Source organism: Rana temporaria, chromosome 4 (assembly GCF_905171775.1).
Source record: "Rana temporaria chromosome 4, aRanTem1.1, whole genome shotgun sequence".
NCBI classification, from domain to species: domain Eukaryota; kingdom Metazoa; phylum Chordata; class Amphibia; order Anura; family Ranidae; genus Rana; species Rana temporaria.
Window position 1 is genome coordinate 80079230 of NC_053492.1, and position 27532 is coordinate 80106761.

A 27532-nucleotide genomic window follows, 5' to 3' on the forward strand; every position below is an offset into this window, starting at 1 on the left:
CACGCTTAATTTAAATACAACACGCCCACGACCTGCCTACTTCGAATTACGCGCGCTTACGCCAGCCGATTCACGCTACGCCGCCGTAACTTAGGACGCAAGTGCTTTGTGAATACAGCACTTGCCTCTCTAAGTAGCGGCGGCTTAGCGTAAATAAGATACGCTACGCCCGCACAACGTAAAGCCGCCCTACGTGAATCTAGGCCTTAGTCTTCTTTTAATTGACCGAAATAGTGCTAATTTCGATGACTAAAATATTTTCGTCAATTAAATTGACACTGCATCCTTTAGTTCCAACATGCTCAATAATTAAGCTGAGCTCAGGTGCAAACACCATAATGTGCATGCTGTGTTGTAGTGCTGGCAGTTTAGGAATTTCAGTGTGTTCACTTTCAAGTATAGTACAGCCGTTCTCAACCAGATTTCCTCCAGAGGTGGCTATGGGGTCCTCGAGCTGTGGCTAACAGACCTCTCATCTAATGGTGCTTGCATAGTTCCAGAGCCAGCAAAGGTGACATTCTGGCCACCACTGTAAGAGGGGGATTCTTCCCACTGACCCCCACTAATGTAAAGGGCATTTTGACATTTTGGCACCAATGACCCCAGATGGACTAATATTTAGGGATTCCCTGACACCTGAATATTATGTCAAGGGTTCCTTTGGGATAAAAAAATTAAGAAAGGCTGGTACAGCGGCAGAATTTGGGTGAATAAAACAATAATTGGCTGTGTGTTAGTAAGGGGACAGCGCAGCAAACATTTATTATATTGCAGCAATTCTTTGATATGGTGGCTGCATTGGTTTTCTTATTTCGTCCTTTTCACCCGGTGATCCGGCCGGTAAGTCTGTTTTTTTTTCAACTACAGCCGGCCATAGAGAGAGAGATTTTCTTTCTTAAAGAAAGTCGCTTGATTCCCCCATCAACACAGACAGTGTTGACAGGGGAATCCCTCCCGCGGGAAAGCTACCCCTGCTGGGAGAGCACAGTGATTATTGCTAGTGGCTGATATAATCGCATGTAAAATCCAACATGCTGGTTGTACCCAAGTTGATTGATAATCAACTTCAGTACGTTCAGCCTGCCCATACATGGTTCGAATCTCGGGCAGCTCTTGCTGATCCGGCTGAGATTCTAACCGTCTATGGCTGTCTTTACTTTTCCAGATCAAAAGTTTAGACAAAGTAGCAGTTGGAGGGTGGAGATAAACTGTTTAACCCTGACAAGGGTGCTTACAGTGGTCAGATTTGATTTATTTTTCTCAAAAGGAACATAACTGTTTGCTGTAACTGCTAAGCAGAACTAAACCCATCGATTTAACAGTTTTAAAAAAAAAAAAGTTACATTCTCGGCACGTAAGAAGAATGCTAACTGTCACATTTGCTTGTGCTCCTAACCAGACTGTCAAACCATCCAATGGCTGATGTCATAACTGATCACACATGTGTAGCATCATGGCAGTTGAAGATTAAACAGAGGCCAAGATGGCAGCTTCCTTGGCTGAAAATAATAGGAGGGTTTAGTTCCGCTTTTAAAAGTATTAGTTGGAGTTTGACTTCAATTTGTTAGATGTAATAGCAGATTTAGATACACTAACACTACCCCACCCCAGACTGACAGTGCTGCTGTCTGAAGGGGTTTCTGCTTCATCCAGAGTGTGGGCACTCTAAGGCCCGGTTCACACTGATGCGAATTCATAACAAATGTGATGAGTCAAAACCATTCTAAATTCACATGTCATGCATAAAGTCATTGTTTTCAGTGACGGTCATTCACATAATTGCTTTGCGATTCCTCTACGAACGTGATGCAATAAAAAAAAAAAGGGTCTTGTGTGCGAGTTTACAGTGTTGCGTGGTGAATTTAGTCTCCATAGACATCAATGTAAATCGTTCTGGAATCGCATTGATGGTTCACATATGTGCGAATTCCACCACACTATTCTCCACAAAAACCAAGAAGTACACAGAAAGTTAAAGCGGTGGTTCACCTGAAATAATTTTTTGAAAAGCCAGCAGCTACAAATATTGCAGCTGCTGACTTTTAAAAAATGGACACTTACCTGTTCAGCCCGCCTGCGATGTCGGCAGCCGAGGGCGAGCAATCGCTCGGCTCTCGGCTTCCCCCGCCGCCATCTTCAGTGAGGGAATCGGGAAGTGAAGCGCTGCGGTTTCACTGGCCGGTTCCCTACTGCGCATGTGCGAGTCGCGCTGCGCCATCCTCACTGGTCCCTGCTGTGTTCTGGGAGCCGTGTGTTTCCCAGAACATTACCGTTATGTTCTAACGGGTTATGTATTATACAGGTATCTGCACCCCCTCCCCCCTGAAAGGTGCCAAATGTGACACCGGAGGGGGGGAGGGTTCCGAAAAGCAGAGGTTCACTTTTGGGTGAACCCCTGCTTTAACACCTTTTTTTTTATTTTTTTACATTATGATTCAATTGGCTAGAACATCAATCACAGCTATGACCAACTCCTGAAATTCGCACCTCACACGGGACAAAAAAACAGAACAAATTCACAGCACAGCATTGTGAACCGAGCCTGAGGCCCCTTTCACACTTGGGACTGCAAAGTCGCATGACAAGTCATACCCCATGATTTCCAATGGGCACCGTTCATATCTGTGTGACTTCAAAGTATTGGCATTGCTTCAAATAGCGGCAAAATCTTTCAGGTTGCACAAGTGTAAAAGGGGCCTAATAGAGGAGGCATGTTACTCACCAGGGAAAAACTGATGGGGGGGAAAAAATCCTAAAAAAAGAAAATGAATGCAGCCAGCACTTCTAATGACTGGTAAGCTGCAATATTTTACATTATTGGTTTTGGACTTAATAATGCTTTAAGGAGCCAGCCCATCCGTATTATACTAGAAGTAGACTTGTTAGTATCATACTTCTCCCTGCAGAGGTCATCAGGGTGAAGAATATACTAGAAGTTCTCTCCTATTTGTGAAGGTGACATGAGAAATGAGTCGGCTTCTATTTTCTAGTGTCTCTGCTCTGTGACAGAATACAGGCCGGCCACATTCATGCAATACCCCAGTGATTTCATGGGTCACAGACAGACATGGTTTTGTCTTCTGTTGGCTGGCTCCTCGTTACACAAGCTGTGGAAGGCCCAGTCCGGAGTGGGTAGGGAATTTCTTGGCAAGATCTGTGAAATGCTGAACTATAAGCAGCTACTTTCCTGTTGATATACCGGACAGATAACTGAATAGTCTCTTCCAGGCCCCTCTAATGGTTCTGTCCTCGTAGACGTCTCCTGATTACATCTCTCCCTTTAATGGCTTGGTGACTATTAGACAAGATTCTGAAAGAATGCCCCGTGACCTCGCTTGGCAGGACATGCCGTCTCTGTGTAACCTGTGATATGCTGACAGCAGCCCAACACAAGTTGTCATTATGGCCAATGCTATCAGCAAGCGATGCAACTATGCTAAATGTATAAAGTGGTGGAACCTGATAAGAATGCCTTTCCTATTGCGTTGCAGTGATTTTTGATAATTTTTCAATTGGGTTCCGTAATTTGGTCAATAAAAGCTTGGATAAACCAGGGAAGCTGGTCAGTATTTGCATAGTGGATCTCCTGGGCTATGGGGTTGCTTGGACACTCTAAGGCCCCATACACACGAGAGGATTTATCCGCGAATACGGTCCAGCGGACCGTTTCCACGGATAAATCCTCTCGAGGATTTCAGCGGATTTCCATGCGATGGAGTGTACTCACCATCGCATTGAAATCCGCGCCGAAATCCTCTGGCGATGACGTGTCGCGCCGTTGCCGCAATTATGACGCGGCGACGCTGTCATATAAGGAATTCCACGCATGCGTCGAATCATTACGACGCATGCGGGGGATCCCTTCGGACGGATGGATCCGGTGAGTCTATACAGACCAGCGGATCCATCCGTTGGGATGGATTCCAGCAGATAGATTTGTTTAGCATGTCAGCAAATATTTATCTGCTGGAATCCATCCCAGGGGATAAATATCCGCGGAAACAGATCCGCTGGAGTGTACACACCATAGGATCTATCCGCTGAAACCCATTCGCTGGGATTTTTCAGCGGATGGATTCTATCGTGTGTATGGGGCCTTAGAAACAGGGCTGGTGCAAGGATTTATGACAGCCTAGGCAAAACCTAATTTTGACGCCCCCCCACCCCCCGGGTTCCACCCCTGACTTCACCCCCTTTGCCCTGCCCATGTATACCCCACATTTTTAATGTAGCAACTATCAAATGCAGCCTCACCAGTGCCCATCAAATGCAGCCTCACCAGTGCCCATCAATGCAGCCTCACCAGTGCCCATCAATGCAGCCTCACCAGCGCCCATCAATACAGCCTCACCAGCGCCCATCAAATGCAGCCTCACCAGCGCCCATCAAATGCAGCCTCGCCAGCACCCATCAATGAATGTTTGCTTGCTTCCATTCATTCGGGAGTTGGGACGCAGGCACAGTCCTCTGACCCTATGTGCGAACGGAGTGGCGGCTGCCTGCTGATGCTTAGACTTGGTTGCTTGCTGCAGAGAGAAGACAGTAGGAACACCAGTGGCCGTGTGCCCTAGGCGGCTGCCTAGTTTGCCCAGTGGTAGCACCGGCCCTGCTAAGGATAAACTGAGGATGCCCACTCTTTGGACCTGGGGCAACCTTAGAAGATAATGGTAACTTGTATCCTCTTATTATTTTTGTGTCAAACATTTCTTGCACCAAAATAAGCCAGGACTGTAATAAAAAACTACAAAAATGCTGCTGCCATTACTGAATATGGCAGGGAAAATATCTATTGCAAATATAATTGATCGTTATTCTTGAGTTCTCAGCTTCCTTTTATGAAAATTTCTGAAATACAAATCTCCCCAGAATGCACTGGGGCAAGTGTTTATATTAATCTAGAGCAGTGGTTCTCAACCTTTCTAGTGCTGTGACCCCTTGATAAAATTTCCCAAGTTGTGGGGACCCCTACCAGTAAAATAGTATTAAAACCCCTTATGGTACATTTAGGGACGCACCACTCTCTCGTCTCCTTTCTTTCCCTTTTTCTCTCTCCATATTAACTTTTTCCCATCCCTCTCTACCTGTCTTTCTTGTTCTTCCTCTTATTCTTTCTCTTTTTTCTTTGCCCCCCTTTCCTCTCCATTGCACGTATTCTCTATTTTTATTCTTTCTCTTACTCCTTGGTGGGGGTGTGGGAGGAATGGGATGAGTGGCAGTGCTGGGAAGGATGGGATCAGTAGCAGGTCTGGGGGAGTTCTGATCAGCCAACTTGGGTCCTCTTGATCAAGGTCATCTGCTGATCTGAGAACTGTAGTGGGGATTTTAAATAGCAACTCTAATCACAGGTAGTGTTACTCACTGTGTCTCCAGCTCTGTAGTGCCTCGCAGTAGTGACACCTATGCCGAAATCAGGAGATGGGGTCTCCTCCAGCCCCTCCCACTTCACATTTCTTACCAGCCAGCTGACCTCTATGCTGTAAACTGAATGGGCGGCTGCAAAGAGGCTGAGTGGGCGGCCATGGGCTCCAGGAACAGCGCAGCTGGGCAGTCACGAAAAGGAGGCTGGGAGCCGTGTGGGCTTCAGGAACAGCCCAAGATTTGGTGACCCCTGGTAAATCGTCATTCGACCCCCTTGGGGGTCCCGACCCCCAGGTTGAGAACCACTGGCCCGGATTCAAGTAGCAATTGCGCCTGTGTAACCATAGGTTACACAGCGCAATTGCTTACTTGCCCCGGCGTTACGAATGCTCCTGATTCAGGAACATCGTAACGCCGACTGCAGCCTAAAATCTGCGTGGCATAAGGCTCTTATGCCACGCATATCTTAGGCTGCATTCTAGCGATGACCGCTAGGGGGCGCTCCCATTGTGCTCAGTGTATAGTATGCAAATTGCATACTAACACCGATTCACAATGTTGCGCGAGCCCTGCGTACGCAATTTACGTCGTTTCCGTACGGCGTGTTTAATAGCAGGGGCAGCCAATGCTAAAGTATACTCGTCGTTCCTGCGTCACGACGTTCAAATTTTACGTAATTTGCGTAAGTGATTCGTGAATGGCGCTGGACGCCATTCACGTTCACTTTGATGCAAATGACGTCCTTGCGACGTCATTTGCCGCAATGCACGTCGGGAAAGTTTCCAGACAGAGCATGCGCTCTACGCTCGGCGCGGGAGCGCGCCTAATTTAAATGATTCCCGCCCCCTACGGGATCATTTACATTAGGCTCCCTTACGCAGGGCAAGTTTACACAGCGCACACGCAATTTACGGAGCTACTGCTCCGTGAATCGCGGGTAGCGCAGTAAATTTGCGGGGGCGCAGGGCAAAAAGGCTGCCCTGCGCCTCCGCAAATAAGGGGCAAATCTACCTGAATCCGGGCCACTGATCTAGAGTTTGGAATCTGACTATCCTTCAGGGGAGCTTGCAGACCTTCTTTTTTTGGGGGGGGGGGGGGGGGGTAGATTTGATCATGTTTTCTTGTAAGAAGTATTTTCTTTGGGACTTTTTTTCTACTTGTTGTCTTTAAAGAATAACAGTGACATTCAGATTTTGGGAAATTGGTTGGACATAATGGCTGCTCCGAGGGTGGGGGACACATCCCTGTGAGGTGCCCACACTTCTTTACAGACCTGGTGGGGGTATTGACCCTTACCCTGCGTCCTGCAAAAGAGCACCGAAGCTTTCCTTTTAATGGACATTGCAATAAACATTGTATTATAGTTTGCTTGTTTATCTGTTCGTATAGAAAAGGTGGTGGGACACTTTGAGTAACTCGGTTGTTTTGTGTTGTCACAGGAATCCATCCCGTCATACTTGGCAACTTCGCCTATCTTACTGGATGGAGCATCTCTCATGGAGGCTCAGCTGAAGAGAAGTTCAGTAGAGTGGACTAGAGGTCTGGACTCTACAGGTTCTTCCCAGAACCCTGGAATGGCTCACTTGTCCCAACCCAACCCAGACAATGTCATGAGTGGATCTGTAAAGAAGAGAAGGAAAAGGAGGAGGAAAGCAAAGCTGGATAATATAAAGAGAGACGATAATGGTGACACAACAGAAGATGATGACATGTTTACCATGGAGATGAGCTCAGAGGAAGAGACGGAACTACTGGAAACCGCCAGGTACATTTCAAGTGCTGGGGTTATAGTGAGGGTTTCCTTCATTTCTAATCCCAGTTGATAAAACAGAAATTTGTAACCTTTAGGTCAGAACCCAAAAACCGATCACCCACTTTTTGAGCCTCCTCTTTTGGCGCTGTGACGACCCTCATTTTTCTGTGGAGTCTTGCTGTTGCTTGCCGTTTTCCCTTTTTTGTATGTTTTTTTTTGGTAAAGGTAGAAGGCTTTTTACTGTAAAGGGGTTGTAAAGGTTCATGTTTTTTCTGCATTAAGGTGAAAAAACTTCTGTCGCCGACCCCCCCCCCCCATTTTACTTACCTAAGTCCTCGAACTTGACCCGTCGGACACGCGCTCTTCCTCATCCCGGGGTCCTCGGCTCTTGATTGTATAGATTGATAGCAACGCAGCCATTGGCTCCCGTTGCTTTGAATCAAATCCAATGATGCCGGGGCGGGGCAGAGTCATGCATTCGGCGGCTATTGATGCTGAATTAATGACTTGGGAGCACCCCCACAAGATAACCCCATGGGAGAGCGCTTCTCCTAGGGGGTTATCTGATGAAAGGAGGAGCCGTGAGAGCCGCAGAGGGACCCCAGAAGTCGCAGATCGGGGCCTCACTGTTCAAAAATTATCTACAAAATAGAACAACAAATGGGGCAAAACGTGCTGCTAAAAAACACTCAAAGTTGAAAAAGATACTTGCGCTTTATTTGTGTGTTTTTTCGTTTTTATAGAGCAACCCATTGAAATGAAAGGGCTGCCCTATGCACAGGGTGGGAATGTGTGCAAAATTCACAAAAAACACTTAAAGTGGTTGTAAACCCACTTTTTTGACTTTTACCTACAGGTAAGCCTATAATAAGGCTTGGGGGGTAAGATCTCACGCCAAACCTAAATTACATAAATATATTTATAACTAGTGAATAACCTGAGCTGCAATCCAAGTGATTGCAAGAAAATCCTGCAATAACGTGAATAGGTGAAAAAGAAGCGGATGCGCTAGGAAAATTGAACAATTTAATTAAATAAATAACTAACCAATTAGTCAAGATAATAATAATAACCAGCAATCATAAGTGAAAAATTAAAAGTGAATAGTGGGATAATGAACCATAAAATAAAACTATGAGAAATATTAGTGTCCAACAAAAGTGCAAGACTCCTTGTTTAGGGAGATCGTATACAATAATGTGCAATGAACAGTCCAAACAGCAGTGAAGAAAAACTTGCAAGATGTATCCACTAATTTTGTGCAGACTTCCACCTCCACCAAAAATGGAAAATAATCACCGCAAATAAAAGTGCTCATGGATGGCACCTTACCAGAAGATGTTGACCTCTTTAACTAAAAAGAGGTCAAAATAGGCATGGATAAATCATAGCATCTAGGTTCCATAGGAATCGATGGCGGCAGATCCAGCATCATATAAAGCAAACCAAAAGAGAGATCGCCATAGAGTAATATCGTTTATTTAAAACAGTTTAAGACAGGCAACGCCAAATTGGCCCCTTACTTGAGAAGTGCCTTAACCCGGCACTGAGGCTGGTCTGCGTTGGATGATTGTGGAGAGAGAAGTCCCATGCTACAGGATGACAGCAGCGGCGTGCGTTACACCTCTCTGCAGGCGAGGACCAGTCTGACCGGAAGTCCGTCGGCATTTGCGTGACCAATGCGCCTCGACGTACGTTTCGAGATTGACTCGTCGTTGGGAAGCGTCGCGATGACGAGTCAATCTCGAAACGTACGTCGAGGCGCATTGGTCACGCAAATCCGGACGGACTTCCGGTCACGCTGGTCCTCGCCTGCAGAGAGGTGTAACGCACGCCGCTGCTGTCATCCTGTAGCATGGGACCTCTCTCTCCACAATCATCCAACGCAGACCAGCCTCCGTGCCGGGTTAAGGCACTTCTCAAGTAAGGGGCCAATTTGGCGTTGCCTGTCTTAAACTGTTTTAAATAAACGATATTACTCTATGGCGATCTCTCTTTTGGTTTGCTTTATATGATGCTGGATCTGCCGCCATCGATTCCTATGGAACCTAGATGCTATGATTTATCCATGCCTATTTTGACCTCTTTTTAGTTAAAGAGGTCAACATCTTCTGGTAAGGTGCCATCCATGAGCACTTTTATTTGCGGTGATTATTTTCCATTTTTGGTGGAGGTGGAAGTCTGCACAAAATTAGTGGATACATCTTGCAAGTTTTTCTTCACTGCTGTTTGGACTGTTCATTGCACATTATTGTATACGATCTCCCTAAACAAGGAGTCTTGCACTTTTGTTGGACACTAATATTTCTCATAGTTTTATTTTATGGTTCATTATCCCACTATTCACTTTTAATTTTTCACTTATGATTGCTGGTTATTATTATTATCTTGACTAATTGGTTGGTTATTTATTTATTTATTTAATTCAATTGTTCAATTTTCCTAGCACATCCGCTTCTTTTTCACCTATAATAAGGCTTACCCGTAGGTAAGGAGAATATCTCCTAAACCTGCACGGTTTAGGAGATATTCCCCTCGCAATGCCAGCGGCGCATGCGCACGGGGGATCTACGGCGAAAGGACCGGCAGCCGCCGGACCTTGCCGAATTTAAATCTCCTGCGCGCACGCGCAGGAGTGACGTCATCGCCGCTCCAGCCAATCACAGCGCTGGAGCGGCGATACCCGTAAGACACGCAGAGGCAAGATGATATCTCGCTCGGCGTGAACCAGGTAAGTTCTACACACGTTCCGAGGTAAGTATTTCATAATGAGCTAATATGCGGTGCATATTAGCTCATTATGACTTTTGCCTTGCAGGAGAAAAAATAAATAAAATGTTTGATGTGGGTTTACAACCGCTTTAACACTCTACATGGGGCTAACGGACAGATGTAGTCTATAACGTGAGTATTGAGTGACATCTAGTGGAAACAAGTGATGTTGCACTTTTTTTTTGTAAACAACCTTTCAACACTACATGGGGGCTAAGGAATAGATGTAGTCTATAAAGTGAGTGAGTATTTAGTGGCGTCTAGTGGAAACAAGTAATGTTGCACTTTATTTTCAAAAAAATAAAAAAAACTTTCAACACTCTACAGATTTACCAAAACCATATAGTGCAAGGGCCTACCTGATTGCATACATTTGAAACTCTTAAGGTTTGACTTCATATTATATAATTTTGCTAAATCTGAAGAAAATCTGATAGCGTGTATGTCAGGGATATGCAATTAGCGCACTTCCAGCTGCTGCAGAACTACAAGTACCATAAGCCAGAGCAAGACTGAAAGTCAAAAGCATGACAACCAGAGGCAGAGTTTTAGTTCCTAGTTTTGCAACAGCTGGAGGTGCGCTAATTGCATATACCTGGTGTATGGGGCCTAAGGGACAGGTGTAGTCTATAAAGTGAGTATTGAGTGACATCTAGTGAAAATAAGCGATATTGCACTTAAAAAAAAAATTCAAAGTCCCATCATTAAAAAAATCTATTTTTCCCAAATGAATAAGTCTCCTGTCTGTCAGCATCACTAAATCCCATTTTTTTACTATTAGTTTAAAAGTACCTTTCTTGCCATACATTTTTTTTATTTTTTTTTATCTCTTTCCTTTGACCTAGAGCTTTGGCAGCCTATATTTTACATGGTTCCTGACTACCAGTGTTCTAAAATCATAAGAGATTTTTTTTTTTTAAATACACATATTCTGTTTGGCAGGCTTGCAATCAGCTAAGAGGATTAGAAAGTTAAAGGCAGAAAGCAGAGCCTGCATATGTAATAAGAAAATGTTGAAGTACTGCAGCTATTGGCAAGGTGTAATAAAGCAGCACTTTAATGAAACTAAAAGGACCAGCATTTTAAAAGGAAACTGTTATATTTTTTTCAAGATTATAAATTTTTAGTGATGTTTTATATCAAAAACCATTAACCACCAGTATCTGCAATCTGGCCAATCATAATCTGACACTTGGGTTCATGTGCTATGAGAATGTTAACTAAGGGCCATATTCACGTATGATTGCGTATCTTTGTGCGGGCGTAACGTATCTGATTTACGTTACGCAACTTAGATGGGCAAGTGCTGTATTTTCAAAGCACTTGCTCCGTAAGTTGTGACGGCGTAGCATAAATCGTCCGGCGTAAGCCCGCCTAATTCAAATTTGGAACAGGGGGGCGTGTTTTATGTAAATGTTGTGTGACCCGACGTGATTGAAGTTTTTCCCGACGGCGCATGCTCCTTCCGTGGAATTTCCCAGTGTGCATTGCTCCAAAGTACGCCACAAGAACGTCATTGGTTTCGACGTGAACGTAAATGACGTCCAGCCCCATTCACGGACGACTTACACAAACGACGTAACTTTTTCAAATTTCGACGCGGGAACGAAGGCCATATTTAACATTGTTACGCCGCACTTACGCCGCCATATAGCAGGGGTAACTATACGCCGGGAAAAGCCTAATTTAAACGGCGTTACTTTACTGCGTCGGCCGGGCGTACGTTAGGGAATTCGCGTATCTAGCTAATTTGCATACTCAACGCGGAATTCGACAGAAGCGCCACCTAGCGGCCAGCGTAAATATGCAGTTGCGATCCGACGGCGTAAGAGACTTACGCCTGTCGGATCTAACAGATATCTATGCGTAACTAATTCCAAGAATCGGGCGCATAGATACGACGGCGCAACGCAGAGATAGGACGGCGTATCTGGAGATATGCCGTCGTATCTCGACTGAGAATCTGGCCCTAAGTTTTCAGGTAGGAATTAGGAACTTGCACCTGTCCAAGTTCCCAGCTCTCTCATACTGCTGTCTGTGTTTGGTCTTACCTTGCTGATCGGAAAGCAATTTATGTGGTTCTGATGACGTGATCACCATGAGAGTCAATCGTTTTGATCACAAGCAGGCTGGAGGTTTAATATTATTATACAGGATTTATATTGCACCAACATTTTGTGCAGCACTTTACAACATGAGGGCAGACAGTGCAGTTACACATTAAAATACAGGAGATATCAAAGGGTCCTGCTTGTTAGCTCTTACAGTCTAGGACCATGATGGTGACCCTAGGCACCCCAGATGTTTTGGAACTACATTTCCCATGATACTCAACTACACGGCAGAGTGCATGAGCATCATGGGAAATGTAGTTCCAAAACATTTGGGGTGCCGAGGTTCGCCATCACTGGTCTAGGAGATTATTTGCAAACGTACTTCTCAATCCTGCAGATACCACTTCAGCCTGAAGATGGCAATGTGTTTCCATTTAATGCTGTAGCTGTCATATGCAATTACAGTTTAAAAAAAATTGAGTGTAAATTTCCGCTAAGGCTATTGAATTCTGTAAACAGGTTTCTTTCATTAACCACTTGCCGCCCCCAGAGGCAGGCTCAGTCACATGTGTACTATGTGTGTGTGTATGTGTGTGTATATGTATATATGTATGCAAGATCTGGCCTCTTCCGGGTTTGGAGCGTGCAGCGTGCCCCTCCTGTGACCAGCAGATTACTGTTACTGGGATCAGTAACTGGGTTATCGTGTGATTGCTATGATTGGTCATAGTGATCATATAAAACAATGTAAGCAGCCTGTCATAAATGGCTTTCCATTCATGAACAGCTTGCTTACTGTGAGTGATCTGTGATTGGCCCACAGCATTTACAAGGTTCCTGGCTACCTGTACCATGTGATTAGTCTAGCCAATCACAGATCACAAGCAAAAGCAAGCTGTATATGAATGGTTAACCAATTCATGACAGCTAAAATGATTGCTTATACCGTGGTCATCACTGTTTAAAAAAAATTAAAACATATATTTTTTTTTTTAATTGAATAAAAAATAATATATTTTTTTTTTTCATGGTGTCACCAGGCAGTATCCCTGATCACCGCCGCACCAGTCGTATGATGACGCTGTAGTGAACTGGTGACAATATGTGTAAATTAATAAATAAAAACTTTTGAAATAAGAACACAATTTATTTAATTTCTTCAATTTCCAAAATCTGACACAAAATTTCCAACTTCAAAAATCTCACCATGACTTTTACTAAATGCCTCACACTGTCTGGGTCATTTGGGGGGTATTTGTACTGTCATGGCATTTTGTAGCCTCAAAAAATATGATGGGCAGTCCAGTACATAAGGACTGATCAATTTTCAATTCTATATACCGTAGTTTGTAGACGTTAGAACTTTCACGCAAACCAATTAATATACAATAGTTGGAATTTTTTTTAACCAAAGACATGTAGCAGAATATACTTTGGCCTAAATATATAATGAAATTTGAGTTTATTAGATATGTTTTATAACAGAAGGTAGACAATGTTTTTGTTTGTTTGTTTGTTTTTTCAAAATTTCCAGTCTTTTTACGCCGCCGTAACTTATCTTTTTTATCTTGAATCCCCAGAGAATCCGCGTCGTAAGTTACAGCGTCGTAGTGTATCTCTCGCGGCTTAAGGGCGCGGAATTCAAATGGCTGTGATGGGGGCGTGTTTTATGTTAATACGTCGTGACCCGACGTAAACAACGTTTTTTTTTTTTAACTACGCATGCGCCGTCCCTGGGGGTATCCCAGTGCGCATGCTCGAAATTAAACCGGAACCAGCCAATGCTTACGACGGTGACGTCATTCTACGCAAATTCCTATTCGCGAACGACTTACGTAAACGACGCAAAAAATTCAAAATTGTACGCGGGAAGGACGGCCATACTTAACATTGAGTACACCTCATAATAGCAGCTTTAACTATAGCCGGGAAAAAGCCAAACGCAAACGACGTTAAAAAATGCGCCGGACGTACGTTCGTGGATCGCCGTAAATAGCTAATTTGCATACTCGACGCGGATTTCGACGGAAATGCCACCTAACGGCCGCCGAAAAATTGCATCTAAGATCCGACGGCGTACGAAGACGTACGCCTGTCGGATCTAGCCGAGATCCGGTCGTATCTTGTTTTGAGGATACGACGCAGGAATTTTGAAATTACGCCGGTGTATCAATAGATACGCCGGCGTAATTTCTTTGTGGATCTGCCCCAAAGAATATAGCTGATGACTCCAAATGTCCTTGTTTATGCATAAAAAAGTGTGATCAAGGCAGAACGCGTGAGCCCCTGTATGTTTTTACTCACTTTTTTTATAAGAATATAATCGTATAGAATTTTAGGGTAAGAACTCGGAGGGAGATGTTGCAGTAGTCAAGGCGCATTTTTATTTGATTAATATCATGGATAAGAAAACAAAATGAACAAGTATTTAAAAATGTTACCTTATTTTATAGATCGTCTGTGCAGAACAGTTTTAGTGACAGAGTCTCTGAGGTGAACCAATCACACACTTCCTTCACTAAACCTGAGAAGTACCCGCATTCTGATGGAGAGTGGACACCAAACCCAAGGTTGGTACATAGATTTTTCCAGTTATGGGTGAAGAGCACATCGGGGGCTTCCGTTTTTTTTTTATCCAGACATTGCTCCACCCGCTTCCTTTTGTTATTGATCATTTCAGAAGAAAGACATTAAATATAAGGGGATCACCTGGAGGAGGGACTGTCAATATGAACCAATCACATACTCCCTTTCAGTCCCCGAATCTGCACTGACAGAACAGTAATATTGGATTGGTTCTAGCACACATGGGGCATTGTAAAAGTGAATAATTACTCTAAGGGCTCTTTCACACGGAGCGGATCCGTATTGATCCGCCCCGTGTGTGTCCGTCGGCTCAGCGGGGATCATCTGTAAATCCTCGCTGATCTGTCGGCGGACAGGGCGGCCCCCGCACACTGTGCAGAGACCGCCCTGTCTTTCCTCCGCTCTCCCCTATGGGGATTCGGATGAATACGGACCGTGTGTCCGTATTCATCCGATCCATTCCGCCAGACGGAAGAAAAATAGTGTTTTCTTCCGTCTGAAAAAGCGGATCTTTGCGGACGCGGACGTTAGCGGATGCATCATCCGCTAACGTCCACAATCCCATAGGGATGCATTACAATTCTGTAAACGGACTTGTAAAAAACGGTCCGTTCGTCCGCCCGTGTGAAAGGGCCCTAAAGCAGGCACCTTTAGCGGATCACCTTGCATTATCACCTTAGTTGTTTTTCAAGTGTACCAGGAGCCCCAAACCTTGTCACTTGATATGTTTACTGTAACCACAGCTGGCATAGTCATTGGTATGTGTCTGGCTACATTATTTAAAGGTTCATATGCAGCTCCATTACACAAGAAGTTGTCAAATTACTTGATGCAGATTGGCGTAATCTTAGGTCCACACTAGTGTTGCTGCATTTTTTTTGTGAGTTTTTGGTCTATTTTTGATGCATGCATTTTTTTTTCATAGTAGGAGGAGACTGGTTAATAAGGGGCCAAGTTCACCTTTTGGGGAAAAAATAATAATTTCCCCTAATTTTGCAGAAAAAAAAGATGCATTTAATTATCATTTCCTGCAAAAGCATGCAAAGCATTGCACATTCTGTACATTCAGGGCTTGTGAATGCACTATGAGTACGCTCTTCAGCACCCCCCGAGAACTAAAAGCTGTCTGCTGTGGTGACAAATGGGACTTGTAGTTCTCTCATTCTGAATCCTGTGCATGAATGCCGCACTGTATTTAAAATGTAAAAGTGGGTGTGGGGAGAGAATCCCCCCACACACTGTCACAGGGTAGGGGAATCAAGGGGATGAGGAAGACGTGCTGGAGCATGTTACACGTTGCACCCTAAATATGGTAAAATACACTCCTAGACTAGAGGTTTATTTGGATGTTTCTGCTCAGTCCTCCAGGCTCCCGTTCTGCAACGCCTAAGAGTGACTCTGAGCTGGTCAGCAAAGCACAGGATCGAGGAATGGCAGCCAACGAGGTCCCAATGCACTGGGCCTGGGGGGAGCTACCTCAGGCTACCAAGGTAGGCAACTAATATTGTGAATTACTGTGGGCCTTAGGATTTTGGCTACTGATTTGCAATGAATGACTAGAGATTTGTGAATCCGCATTTGTGGAAGATTGTGACTTTTGATTGTGATATTTTCCCAAGAATGATAAATGCAGAAATACCTGTCTTAACATGATTTTTAACCACTTCCGGACCGCCCACCATTTATGTCCGTCACTACTTTGATGTTAAATACCAGGGTTATGGCAACAGCTAGCTGCTTTTTCACATAAAAGTGGTCCCAGCGGCAGATTCGCTACAGGATCACTTTTATTGGGCAGTGGGAGAGGTGACCACCACCCCTGGCTTCCTGGTCGTTTAGGCCATTTACCGGAGAGATCAGCAGCGGTGATGATGATCAGATCCGATGAAGTGATGGGCAGGAAGTCGAGTGAGGTCAAGATGGCCCCCACTTGACTCTATGCTCTTGGAAAGTCGGAGTGACATAAAACGTCACTTACGCCCTCCGGCCTTAAAGGGCCCTTTTCCCCCCCTTTTTTTTATTTTATGTAAAAACATATAATTTCTTTTTTTTTTTATTTATTTTTTTAAGTGTAAATGTGAAATCTGAGGTCTTTTTTTCCCCAGACCTCACATTAAAGAGACCCTGTTCTGCTTATTTCTATAAACAGTTATAGAAATAATAGATATAATAACTTGTAATAGGAATAAAAGTGATCACATTTTTTTTTTTTTAAAGGGACAGTGTAATAATAATAAAAAAATATTTAAAGCACCCCGTCCCTCTGAACATGTGCGCAGAAGCGAATGCATACGCAAGTCGCGCCCATGTATGTAAAGGGTGTTCAAAACACACATGTAGGTATCACAGTGATTGTTAGAGCGAGAGTAATAATTCTAGCACTAGATCTCCTCTGTAATGCTAAACGGGTAACCTGTAAAAACTTTTAAAGCGACACATACGGAGATTTTGAAGTACTGTAGTCTGTCGCCGATGTGTGAGCACAAGTGTGTGAGCAATTATAAAGCATGACATGTTGGGTATCAATTTACTTAACGTAACATAATTTTTCCCACTATACAAAAAAATTGGGTTAAGTTTACTGTTTTCCTATTTTTCATTTAAAAAAAATGTGTATTTTTTCCCCAAAAATGGCGCAAATATCAAATGACATAAAGTATTAAAACAATCTCCATTTTATTACTCTCTGCTAAAAAATAATTATATATATATATGTGTGTGTGTGTGTGTGTGTGTGTGTGTGTGTGTGTGTGTGTGTATGTATGTATGTATGTGTGTGTATATATATATATATATATATATATATATATATATATATATATATATATATATATATATATATATATATATAGGGCTAGATTCAGGTAGGGGAACGTAAGTTTATGCGGGCGTAGCGTATCCTATTTACGCTACGCCTCCGCAACTTAGACGGGCAAGTGCAGTATTCACAAAGCACTTGCTCTGTAAGTTGCGGCGGCGTAGCGTAAATCTGCCGGCGTAAGCGCGCCGAATTCAAATTGTCAAGAGGTGGGCGTGTTTTATGTAAATAAAACATGATCCCACGTAAATTACGTTTCTCACGAACGGCGCATGCGCCGGCCGTGAACGTATCCCAGTGCGCATGCTCCTAATCACGTCGCAAATAGTCAATGCTTTCGACGTGAACGTAATTTACGCAAAGCCCGATTCGCAAAACGACTTACGCAAACGACGTAAAATTTTGAAAATTCAACGCGGGAACGATGTCCATACTTAACATTGGATATGCCTCATATAGCAGGAGTAACGTTACGCCGGAAAAAGCCTTGCGCAAACGACGTAAAAAAATCCGCCGGGCGCACGTACGTTTCTGAATCGGCGTATCCAGCTCATTTGCATATTCTACGCTGAATTCGACGGTAGCGACCACCGTAAATATGCACCCTAAGATACGACGGCGTAAGAGACTTACGCCAGTCGGATCTTAGCCTAATTTCGGCGTATCTTGCTTTCTGAATACAGAAAGAAGATACGCCGGCGCAGCTTTGAATTTACGTGGCGTATCTATAGATACCCTGGCGTAAATTCTTGCTGAATCTAGCCCATAATGTTTGGGGGTTCCAAGTAACTTTCTAGAAAAAAAATACAGATTTTAACTTGTAACCAACAAATGTCAGAAATAGGCTTGGTCCTTAAAGCGGAGGTCCGCCCGACCCTGCAAAAATCAAAAGCCAACAGCTACAAATACTGCAGCTGCTGACTTTTAATAATAGGACACTTACCTGTCCTGGGGCTGGATTCAGAAAGAAGATGCAACGGCGAATCTCCTGATACGCCGTCGTATCTCTGAGTCCGGCCGTCGTATCTATGCGCCTGATTCATAGAATCAGGTTACGCATAGATATGCCTAAGATCCGACAGGTGTAAGTGACTTACACCGTAGGATCTTAGGCTGCAATTCCAGGCCGGCCGCTAGGTGGCGCTTCCGTATCTTTTACGCGTCGAATATGCAAATGAGCATTTACGCCGATTCAGAAACGAACGACCACCCGGCGCTTTTTTTTTACGCCGTTTGTGTTCGGCTTTTTCCGGCGGAAAGTAACCCCTGCTATAGGAGGGGTAAGTGCGGCGTATCCTATGTTAAGTATGGCCATCGTTCCCGTGCCGAGTTTTGAATTTTTTACGTCGTTTGCGAATACGGCCGGACGTAATTTACGTTAACGTCGAAACCAATGACGTCCTTGCAATGTCATTTGGAGCAATGCACGCTGGGAAAATTTGCGGACGGTGCATTCGCTGTTCGATCGGCGCGGGGGCGCGCCTAATTTAAATGTTACACGCCCCCTAGCCGCGGAATTTGAATTCCGCCGGGGGATTTACGATACACCGCCGCAACTTTAGAGGCAAGTGCTTTCTGAATAACGCACTTGCCTTAAAAACTTGCGGTGGCGTAACGTAGATCAGATAGGTTACGCGGATCTAAATATCCGCTGACCTATCTGAATCTGGCCCCTGGAGTCCAGCTATGTTGGCACCGCAGCTGATGTTTCCATCAGATTTCAGGTGCTGTCGCCTCCATTGCCGGTAAGGGAATGTGATCAGGGATCAGGTGCTGTCGCCTCCATTGCCGGTAAGGGAATGTGATCAGGGATCAGGTGCTGTCGCCTCCATTGCCGGTAAGGGAATGTGATCAGGTGGGAAGGGATGATGTGCTGAGATTCCCCAAGTCTAGCGAATTTTAGGATTGTGAGTTTCATGTTGGCAGCATAGCATGCATGCTTTATAAAGTTCAGCTTCCACATGTCATTCTGCAGTTTCTAGATTTCTTTTCTTGGCTTTTTCCTTATCAGTCTCCACACAAAATGAAGGACACAAGTGTTGTGAACATAAACCCGCGTGAAAGCACACATTTCAGGATCATACTAAGCACTTCTGAAGAAGGAAACATCTCATCACTTCCCACAGCTGATGAGCAGACAGCCTTGTGCATTGTAGAAGATGAAGAGCCAGAGATGGAGCCACTCCAGAGAAGCGCAGACATTGACATTGAGTCTCTAGGAGCTGCAGCCGCTGCTCCCATGTATGAAGAGGCCATCCCTTTAACTGTCTGTATGAGCCAACCATCAACTCAGCCATCAAGCAAGACTGATTCACCTTCCAAGAAGAAAGGTACATTAGTTAGGTTATCTGCATTCTCTGGCACATGTATAGAAGGGGTGCAGATCATCACAACAGAGGTGGCAGCCTGGAAGTTCTGTTTCTTTGTCATTTCTCCATCCCCTATTACACAATGATCCCCTCCTCACAGCTCCTGGCTTTTACCTAAAATTGGGGTACAATTTCCAGATGTGTGCTCTATTGCCATCTGTTTGGTGAAAACAGGTATAGCGCCATGGCCATAAAATATATTCTGGCTACCACAAGATTTTGTGAACTTTAGTCCACCAAGTGATGTAAACTATAATAATCCTGCTGTGGTTTACAAGAAAAAAGTTACGGGAGAGATTTGTAATTTTTAAAGTAAAAGGGATTAAAGGCAAACAGGAGGTTGTTTGTTTTTTGTATCACATTATAAAAAGGCATCAAACCTAAAGCACAGGTTACATTACACAAGCTGGGAACTATCACAGAGTTACAGTAAAACCTTGGACTGCGAGCATAATTTGTTCCAGAAACATGCTTGTAATCCAAAGCACTTGTATATCAAAGCATTTTTTTAAAGGGTATAAAATAGAAGAAAGGCACCTCTAAGGCCCTGTACACACGATCAGTCCAAACTGATGAAAACAAACTGAAGGCTGAAGTCTGATGGTCTGATGTGCCTACACACCATCAGTTCAAAGTCCAACGCGGTGAAGTAAAACACAACGACGTGCTAAAAAAAACGAAGTTCAATGCTTCCAAGCACGCGCCGACTTGATTCTGAGCATGTGCGGGTTTTGAACCGATGCTTTTGCGTACTAACCATCGGTTTTGACCTATCGGTCATCAGTCCGATTTTAAAGCAAGTTTTAAAACTTTGGTCTGAATAACAAGTCTGATGGGCCGTACACACAGTAGGTTTGGACTGATGAAACTGAACTTCAGTCCGTTTTCATCAGTTTGGACTGATCGTGTGTACAGGGCCTCAGTGTAGCAATAAGTTGCTAAATGTTGCACCTTCATTAAATGTAACCATATTGCTGCACTTAGAGGCTCCTCTCTTCTTTGTTATACTCCATTGTTACATGAGGGTTACTCTTATATCAAGACATCGCTTGTATATCAAGGCAAAATTTATTAAAACATTTTGCTTGTCTTGCAAAACGCTCTCAAACCAAGTTACTCTCAAACCAAGGTTTTACTGTATATAATAAAGTGCAATACCTCCAATAACTCATACTGGGCAGATTTTGACTACTGTGGGATTACTACATGAAACTAGATATGTGTACAAAATACAAACGGGGGGTTGATTTACTAACACTGGGGAGTGCGAAATCTGATGCAGCTGGGTATGGTAGCCAACCAGCTTCTAACTTCAGATTGTTCAATTAAGCTTTGACAATAAAAAACTTGGAAGCTGATTGGTTTCTATGCAGAGCTGCACCGGACTTTGCACTCTTCAGTTTTAGTAAATCAATCCCACACCATAGGCGTGTGCCAGGTGTGCCCAGGCACACCCTAATCACCCTGTGCAGCATAGATTCCCTCTACTGCCCTAGCAGTTACGGCGGTGTAGGGTATCTCTCGTGACGTAAGGGCGCGGAATTCAAATGCAGCGAGTAGGGGACGTGTTTCATTTAAATGAAGCGCGTCCCCGTGCCGAACGAACTGCACATGCCCCGTCCGTCAAAAACTCCCAGGATGCATTGCTCCAAATGACGTCGCAAGGACGTCATTGTTTTCGTCATGAACGTAAATGGCGTCCAGCCCCATTCACGGACGACTTGCGCAAACAACGTAAAATTTTCAAAATTATACGCGGGAACGACGGCCATACTTAACATTGAGTACGCCACCAGATAGCAGCTTTAACTATACGCCGGAAAAAGCTGAACGGAAACGACGTAAAAGAATGCGACGGCCGCTCGTACGTTCGTGGATCGTCGGAAATAGCTAATTTGCATACTCGACGCGGATTACGACGGGAACGCCACCTAGCGGACGTCGAAAAATTGCATCTAAGATCCGAAGACGTACGCCTGTCGGATCTAACCCAGATGCCGTCGTATCTTGTTTTGAGGATTCAAAACAAAGATACGACGCGGGAATTTTGAAATTACGCAGGCGTATCAATAGATACGCCGGCGTACTTTCTTTGTGGATCTACCCCAGAGGGTTTTCAGGGATCATCTAAAGATGAGGGGACAGTCGGACAGATTGGGGTAGGGAGTGCCAAAGGATGGGAGAAGCTCTGGAGAAATCCTGTAGGCGAGCTTGGGAGGGGGTGACAAGGGGGCTAGAGAGCAGGAGGTCTTGGGAGGACTGCAGAGAGCGGCTTGGTGGGTATTTTGAGACTAGGTTAGTGATGTAGCTGTTGGCAGAGTTGTGGACGGCTTTGGCCGATTGCGTCAAACCGGTGCCCTTTGTTTTGCAAAAGAAAAGCTGTAGCCTTAGCATCCCTATTTGAAAATATTTTAATGCAGATAATAATACAGAAGATGCTTGTTATTTGAAGTGCTGCGCAGGACTTGAGAATAAGTAATGAGACAGTCACATGAAAATCAGGGTAGAAGTTTTGGAAAGTTGTGCCCATAGAGCAGTGCTGCCAGTTTGTTGGTTTGCCCCTGTGCCACTTACCACTCAGTTGTTTGTATTTAGGAAACTGGCAGCAGCTGAGAGACAAAACAATATGCAAATTTCAGTTCCTGAAGCCATCTGTTTTTATTCCAGAGAGGGAATGCAAATGACAGAACAAGTAAACACTTACACTGCGGCAAATAATGAAATGTATTAATGCATCTCCAGCGAGAACGCCTCCCTTATCCCATGCACCGTACTGCAGGGGTGTTTGCATATTCACATTTAAACAAAATCCCTGTCCAGGTTTCCATCAGTGCAGCCAATTTCAGGATAGCCAAAGCTCCGTTTTCACTCAAAACAATTGTACAGATTTGCCAAATGGAAAAACTCACCAAAAACATCAGATGGAGTTTGGGCGCTCCAGCCTTTGGAAAGATTGATGTGGACAGTGGGGCATTATTATTTGCCCCTGGTCTTCTCTTGGGGGCACAATAGCAAAATAATCCAAACTGGTGGGACTACAGGCCCAGATTCACGAAGAATCGCGGCGGCGTAACGTATCGTAGATACGCTACACCGCCGCAAGTTTTCATCGCAAGTGCCTGATTCACAAAGCACTTGCGAGAAAACTTACGCTGGCGGCCTCCGGTGTAAGCCTGCGTAATTCAAAGGGGCGTGTGCCATTTAAATTAGGCGCGCTCCCGCGCCGGACCTACTGCGCATGCTCCGTTTTGAAATTCCCGCCGTGCTTTGCGTGAAGTGACGTCATTTTTTTGAACGGCGACGTGCGTAGCGTACTTCCGTATTCCCGGACGTCTTACGCAAGAAGGAAAAATTTTAAAATTTCGTTGCGGGAACGACGGCCATACTTTATACAGCACATACGTGGGCTGTGTAAAGTTAGGGCACCAAAAACGACGACTAACTTTGCGACGGGAAATTAGACTAGCAGCGACGTAGCGAATGCGAAAAACCGTCGTGGATCGCCGTAACTACTAATTTGCATACCCAACGCTGGTTTACGACGCAAACTCTCCCAGCGGCGGCCGCGGTACTGCATCCTAAGATCCGACAGTGTAAAACAATTACACCTGTCGGATCTTATGGATATCTATGCGTAACTGATTGTATGAATCAGCCGCATAGATACTCTGAGCGATACAACGGCGTATCTCTGCTGTGAATCTGGCCCACAATTCCTCACATGAAGAACCATAATTTGTTTCTAGACCCAGACCTTGGTGTCCAAGAACAGAGATTCCTAAAACAGAACTAAACTGTATTTAAAGGGGTTGTTAAGGTACCATTTTTTTTTCTTCCTAAATAGCTTCCTTTACCTTAGTGCAGTCCTCCTTCACTTACCTCATTCTTCCATTTTGCTTTTAAATGTCCTTATTTCTTCTGAGAAATCCTCACTTCCTGTTCTTCTGTCTGTAACTACACACCGTAATGCAAGGCTTTCTCCCTGGTGTGGAGTGTCGTGCTCGCCCCCTCCCTTGGACTACGGGAGAGTCAGGACGCTCTCTACGTTGCAGATAGAGAAAGGAGCTGTGTGTTAGTGGGCGTCCTGACTCTCCTGTAGTCCAGGGGAGGGGCCGAGCACGCCACTCCACACCAAGGTAAGTGGCACATAATGGGCTAGTATGCGATGCACACTAGCTCATTATGCTTTTACTTTGCAGGGGAAAAAAGAGAGGTGTAAAACCCATCAGAGTTTACTTCCTCTTTAACCGCTTAACGACCGGGTCACGCATATATACGTTAACACAATGACTCCTGTGGGCAGTTCGACGTGTGTATATATATATATATATATATATATATATATATATATATATATATATATATATATACGTCCCCTTTAAGATGCGCACACCGCAAGCTCTGTGAATCTGATCGCGGGTTCCATGGACAGGTATACTCGCGATCGTGTCACGTGAGGAAGAAGAGGGAAATGCTAATGTAAACAAGCATTTCCCTATTCTTGCTAGTGACAGGACACTGATCACAGTTTCCTGTAATCGGGAGCGGTGATCAGTGTCGTGTCACACACAGCCCATTCCCCCTACAGTTAGAAGCACTCCCTAGGACCCACTTAACCCCTTCAGCGCCCCCTAGTGGTTAACCACTTCACTGCCAGTGACATTTTTACAGCAATCTGTGCATTTTTATAGCACTGATCGCTGTATCAATGACAATGGTCCCAAAATGGCGTCAAAAGTGTCCGATGTGTCCGCCATAATGTCGCGGTCACGATAAAAATCCATGATCGCTGCCATTACTAGTAAAAAAAATAATAATAAAAATGCCAACTATCCCCTATTTTGTAGATGCTATATCTTTTGCGCAAACCAATCAATAAATGCTTATTGTTTTTTTGTTTTTTTTTTACAAAAAATATGTAGAAGAATACGTATCGGCCTAAACTGTGGGGAAAACATTTTTTATATATATTTTTGGGGGATATTTATTATAGCAAAAAGTAAAAAATATTTTTTTCACAAATGTCGCTCTAGTTTTGTTTATAGCGCAAAAAAAAAAACCACAGAGGTGATCAAATACCACTAAAAGAAAGCTCTATTTGTGGGAAAAAAGGACCTCAATTTTGTTTGGGAACCAACGTCGCACGACCGCGCAATTGTCAGTTAAAGCGACGCAGTGCAGAATCACAAAAAGTGGCCTGGTCTTTGGCCAGCCAAATGGTCCGGGGCTTAAAGAGGAGTTCCACCCAAATTTGGAACTTCCTCTTAACCCACTCCTCTCCCCCTTACATGCCACATTTGGCATGTAATTTTTTTGGGGGGGGAGTGGGGGCTTCAGCACGAGTGGGACTTCCTGTCCCACTTCCTCCTTCCTGTAGGCGACTAAGCTTAATCGCCTTCAGGAAGTGGCTGCTGTAGGCGATCGCCTAGGACACGTCACAGGTCCTAGGCGATCTCCTGGCCAATTACACGGCGCAGCGCCGCGCCGCTCGCGCATGCGCAGTGCCGCTTGCGCATGCGCAGTGGGTGCCCGGCCGTGAAGCCGAAAGCTGTCACGGCCGGGTGCCCACACTGAAGATGAAGACGCCGGCCGGGGAGGGGGGGAGAGGAGCGGAGCCCCGGCCGGCGCGTCGCTGGAACGCTGTAGCAGGTAAGTGCCTGTTTATTAAAAGCCAGCAGCTACACTTTTTGTTGCTGCTGACTTTTAATAAACATACAAATGGCTGGAACTCCCCTTTAAGTGGTTAAAGCTCCTTTTTTAGGCTTTTTCCATTTTTTTTCATCCATTTTACAAATTTCTACCATGAAGAGAACCATTTACTATTAAGCAGGAGGAAGCGGGAGGGGACATCCCCCCCCTCTCGCTTCCTCCATCACGCTTACCGGGCCTCCCCTCCCACCGGGAGACACAATCTACGATCCGCCGCCTCCAGTGCCTAGCCACAGACTGGAACGAAGCCGCAAATGGCTTTGATACAGTCTCTTCAATGTAAACACGGAAGCAACGTCACAACGTCACTTCCGGTTTACTCGGCTGCCAGTGCAAAGGAGAGATTGGGGGTCTTTTGGAAGCCCGATCCCTCCATAAAGAGTACCTGTCACCACCTATTACTGTAACAAGGGATGTTTACATTCCTTGTGACAGCAATAAAAGTGATCAACACATTTTTTTTTTTTAAAAACACAATTTTATATTACAAAAATAAATAAGAAAAAAAAAATAATTTAAAGCACCCCCATCCCCGCGAGCTTGCGCAGCAAAGAAAACGCATACAGAAGTCGCGCCCGCATATGTAAACGGTGTTCAAATCACACATGTGAGTTATCACCGCGATCGTCAGAGCGAGAGCAATAATTCTAGCTGTAAACATTCTCTAACTCCTCCCCCTTTTCTTTTTTTATATATCTAACTTTCATAGGGATGTGGCCATGTGAGTGCTTTCCTCCAATCGATCTACAGTATATGTACTAGGGAATGTATTACAATGTTGTATACAGTATGTACTAATCTCCCACTTCTATATGTTCTCTATTCCAGATAAACGGAGCAGACATCTTGGAGCGGATGGTGTCTATTTAGATGACATCACCTGCATGGATCCTGAACTTGCTGCATTGTATTTCCCAAAAAGGTACTTGACCTTCCTTATACTTTTCATTTTCAACCTCCGTGAAACCCACAGATAACACATACAGGGGAATTGTTTTGCGTGTGAATTCCCATGCTCTTGTGACACACACGAGATGTACCCTTTGGCTTCACTGCAACATGTATCAGAGCCTGAGCTTGGTGCCACTGCCCCGCCTCCTGCCTGCTCTTTTTGGACTTGTGACACCTCCTCATGTCAACAATCTATGTACAATGTATACACTGCAAGCCTGATATCAGGTTTCTGGCTGTTACAGTAAAGCCATACACACGGGCCGAATGTCGGGAGACATCGGCTGGTTTAATGAAAAACAGCCAACATTTGGCTCGTGTGTATGGCAGTCCAAACGGCTGACTTCTGTCGGACGAGCATTCTGGAAAACCAGCAGCCAACCGGCTCCCGATCAGCGCTCTTAGCCAATGGTATAGGGCGCTGACTGGAGTGTTCTGGCGTGGGGGTGGGGCCCCCCTGTCAGAACACAATAGCTCAGCAGGGGAGATTGCTGTACTAACCTCGGACTGTTAGTACAGCAACTCTGACTGGAACTGTCAGTTTTTGTATTTTTGTTGCAGGAATGTGCCCAGGGTGGAGAAAAACAAAATCTGTCAGATTCCTCCATTCACCTCAGTTTCTCCCATCCAATACCAGGTTCAGGAAACACACTGCCAGTGAACCTGCAACATGCTTTCTGGATTCTGCCAACAGAGAATACAGATTAGGCAAATTATTTTTCCTGATTGTAGTTTTTTGGAGAGTGTTACGAGCTCACTGATTGGTTTCACTTGTTACCTGGCACTGTTTCTTAAAAGGAACCTTGCCTAGTAACGTATGTTGGTACTATTTTTTTGCATCAAAGGAATTATGTTCTAGAGATAAGTTTATAATCGTGTTTTAACATATTTAAAGTGGTTGTAGTCCCTTACATATCCCCAGTGAAGTGACTGGCCTCAGGTGATACACAGAGATGAAGCAAATCCTCCTACTCAAGTTGTACCTGTTTATTTACAGTCTTCTCTTCTTTAAATCCATTCAAAGTCCAGAATTTATAAAGCTTGTCTGAGAGTTCAAAAAAAGGGTGCGGAGAGCTGAAGTTAATCTCTGCAGAGTTCAGTGAGGAGAGCCCTGAGCGCTGATTGGAGGGAACACTCAGGTAGTCAGTCTGCTGGAGCTCCC

General features: G+C 44.5%; 1 protein-coding gene across 4 annotated transcripts in view; it reads left to right on the forward strand.

Moving 5' to 3' along the window:
* The window catches only part of LPIN1 (lipin 1), a 275839-nt gene that overhangs the window by 159359 nt on the left and 88948 nt on the right, over positions 1-27532 (forward strand). For all 4 annotated transcript variants that reach the window (XM_040348571.1, XM_040348572.1, XM_040348573.1 and 1 more), the window contains exons 4-8: positions 6798-7123; positions 14391-14507; positions 15884-16013; positions 19353-19671; positions 26248-26341. In XM_040348571.1, coding sequence (XP_040204505.1) covers positions 6798-7123; positions 14391-14507; positions 15884-16013; positions 19353-19671; positions 26248-26341 — 986 coding nt within the window. The remainder of the gene's footprint in view (positions 1-6797; positions 7124-14390; positions 14508-15883; positions 16014-19352; positions 19672-26247; positions 26342-27532) is intronic.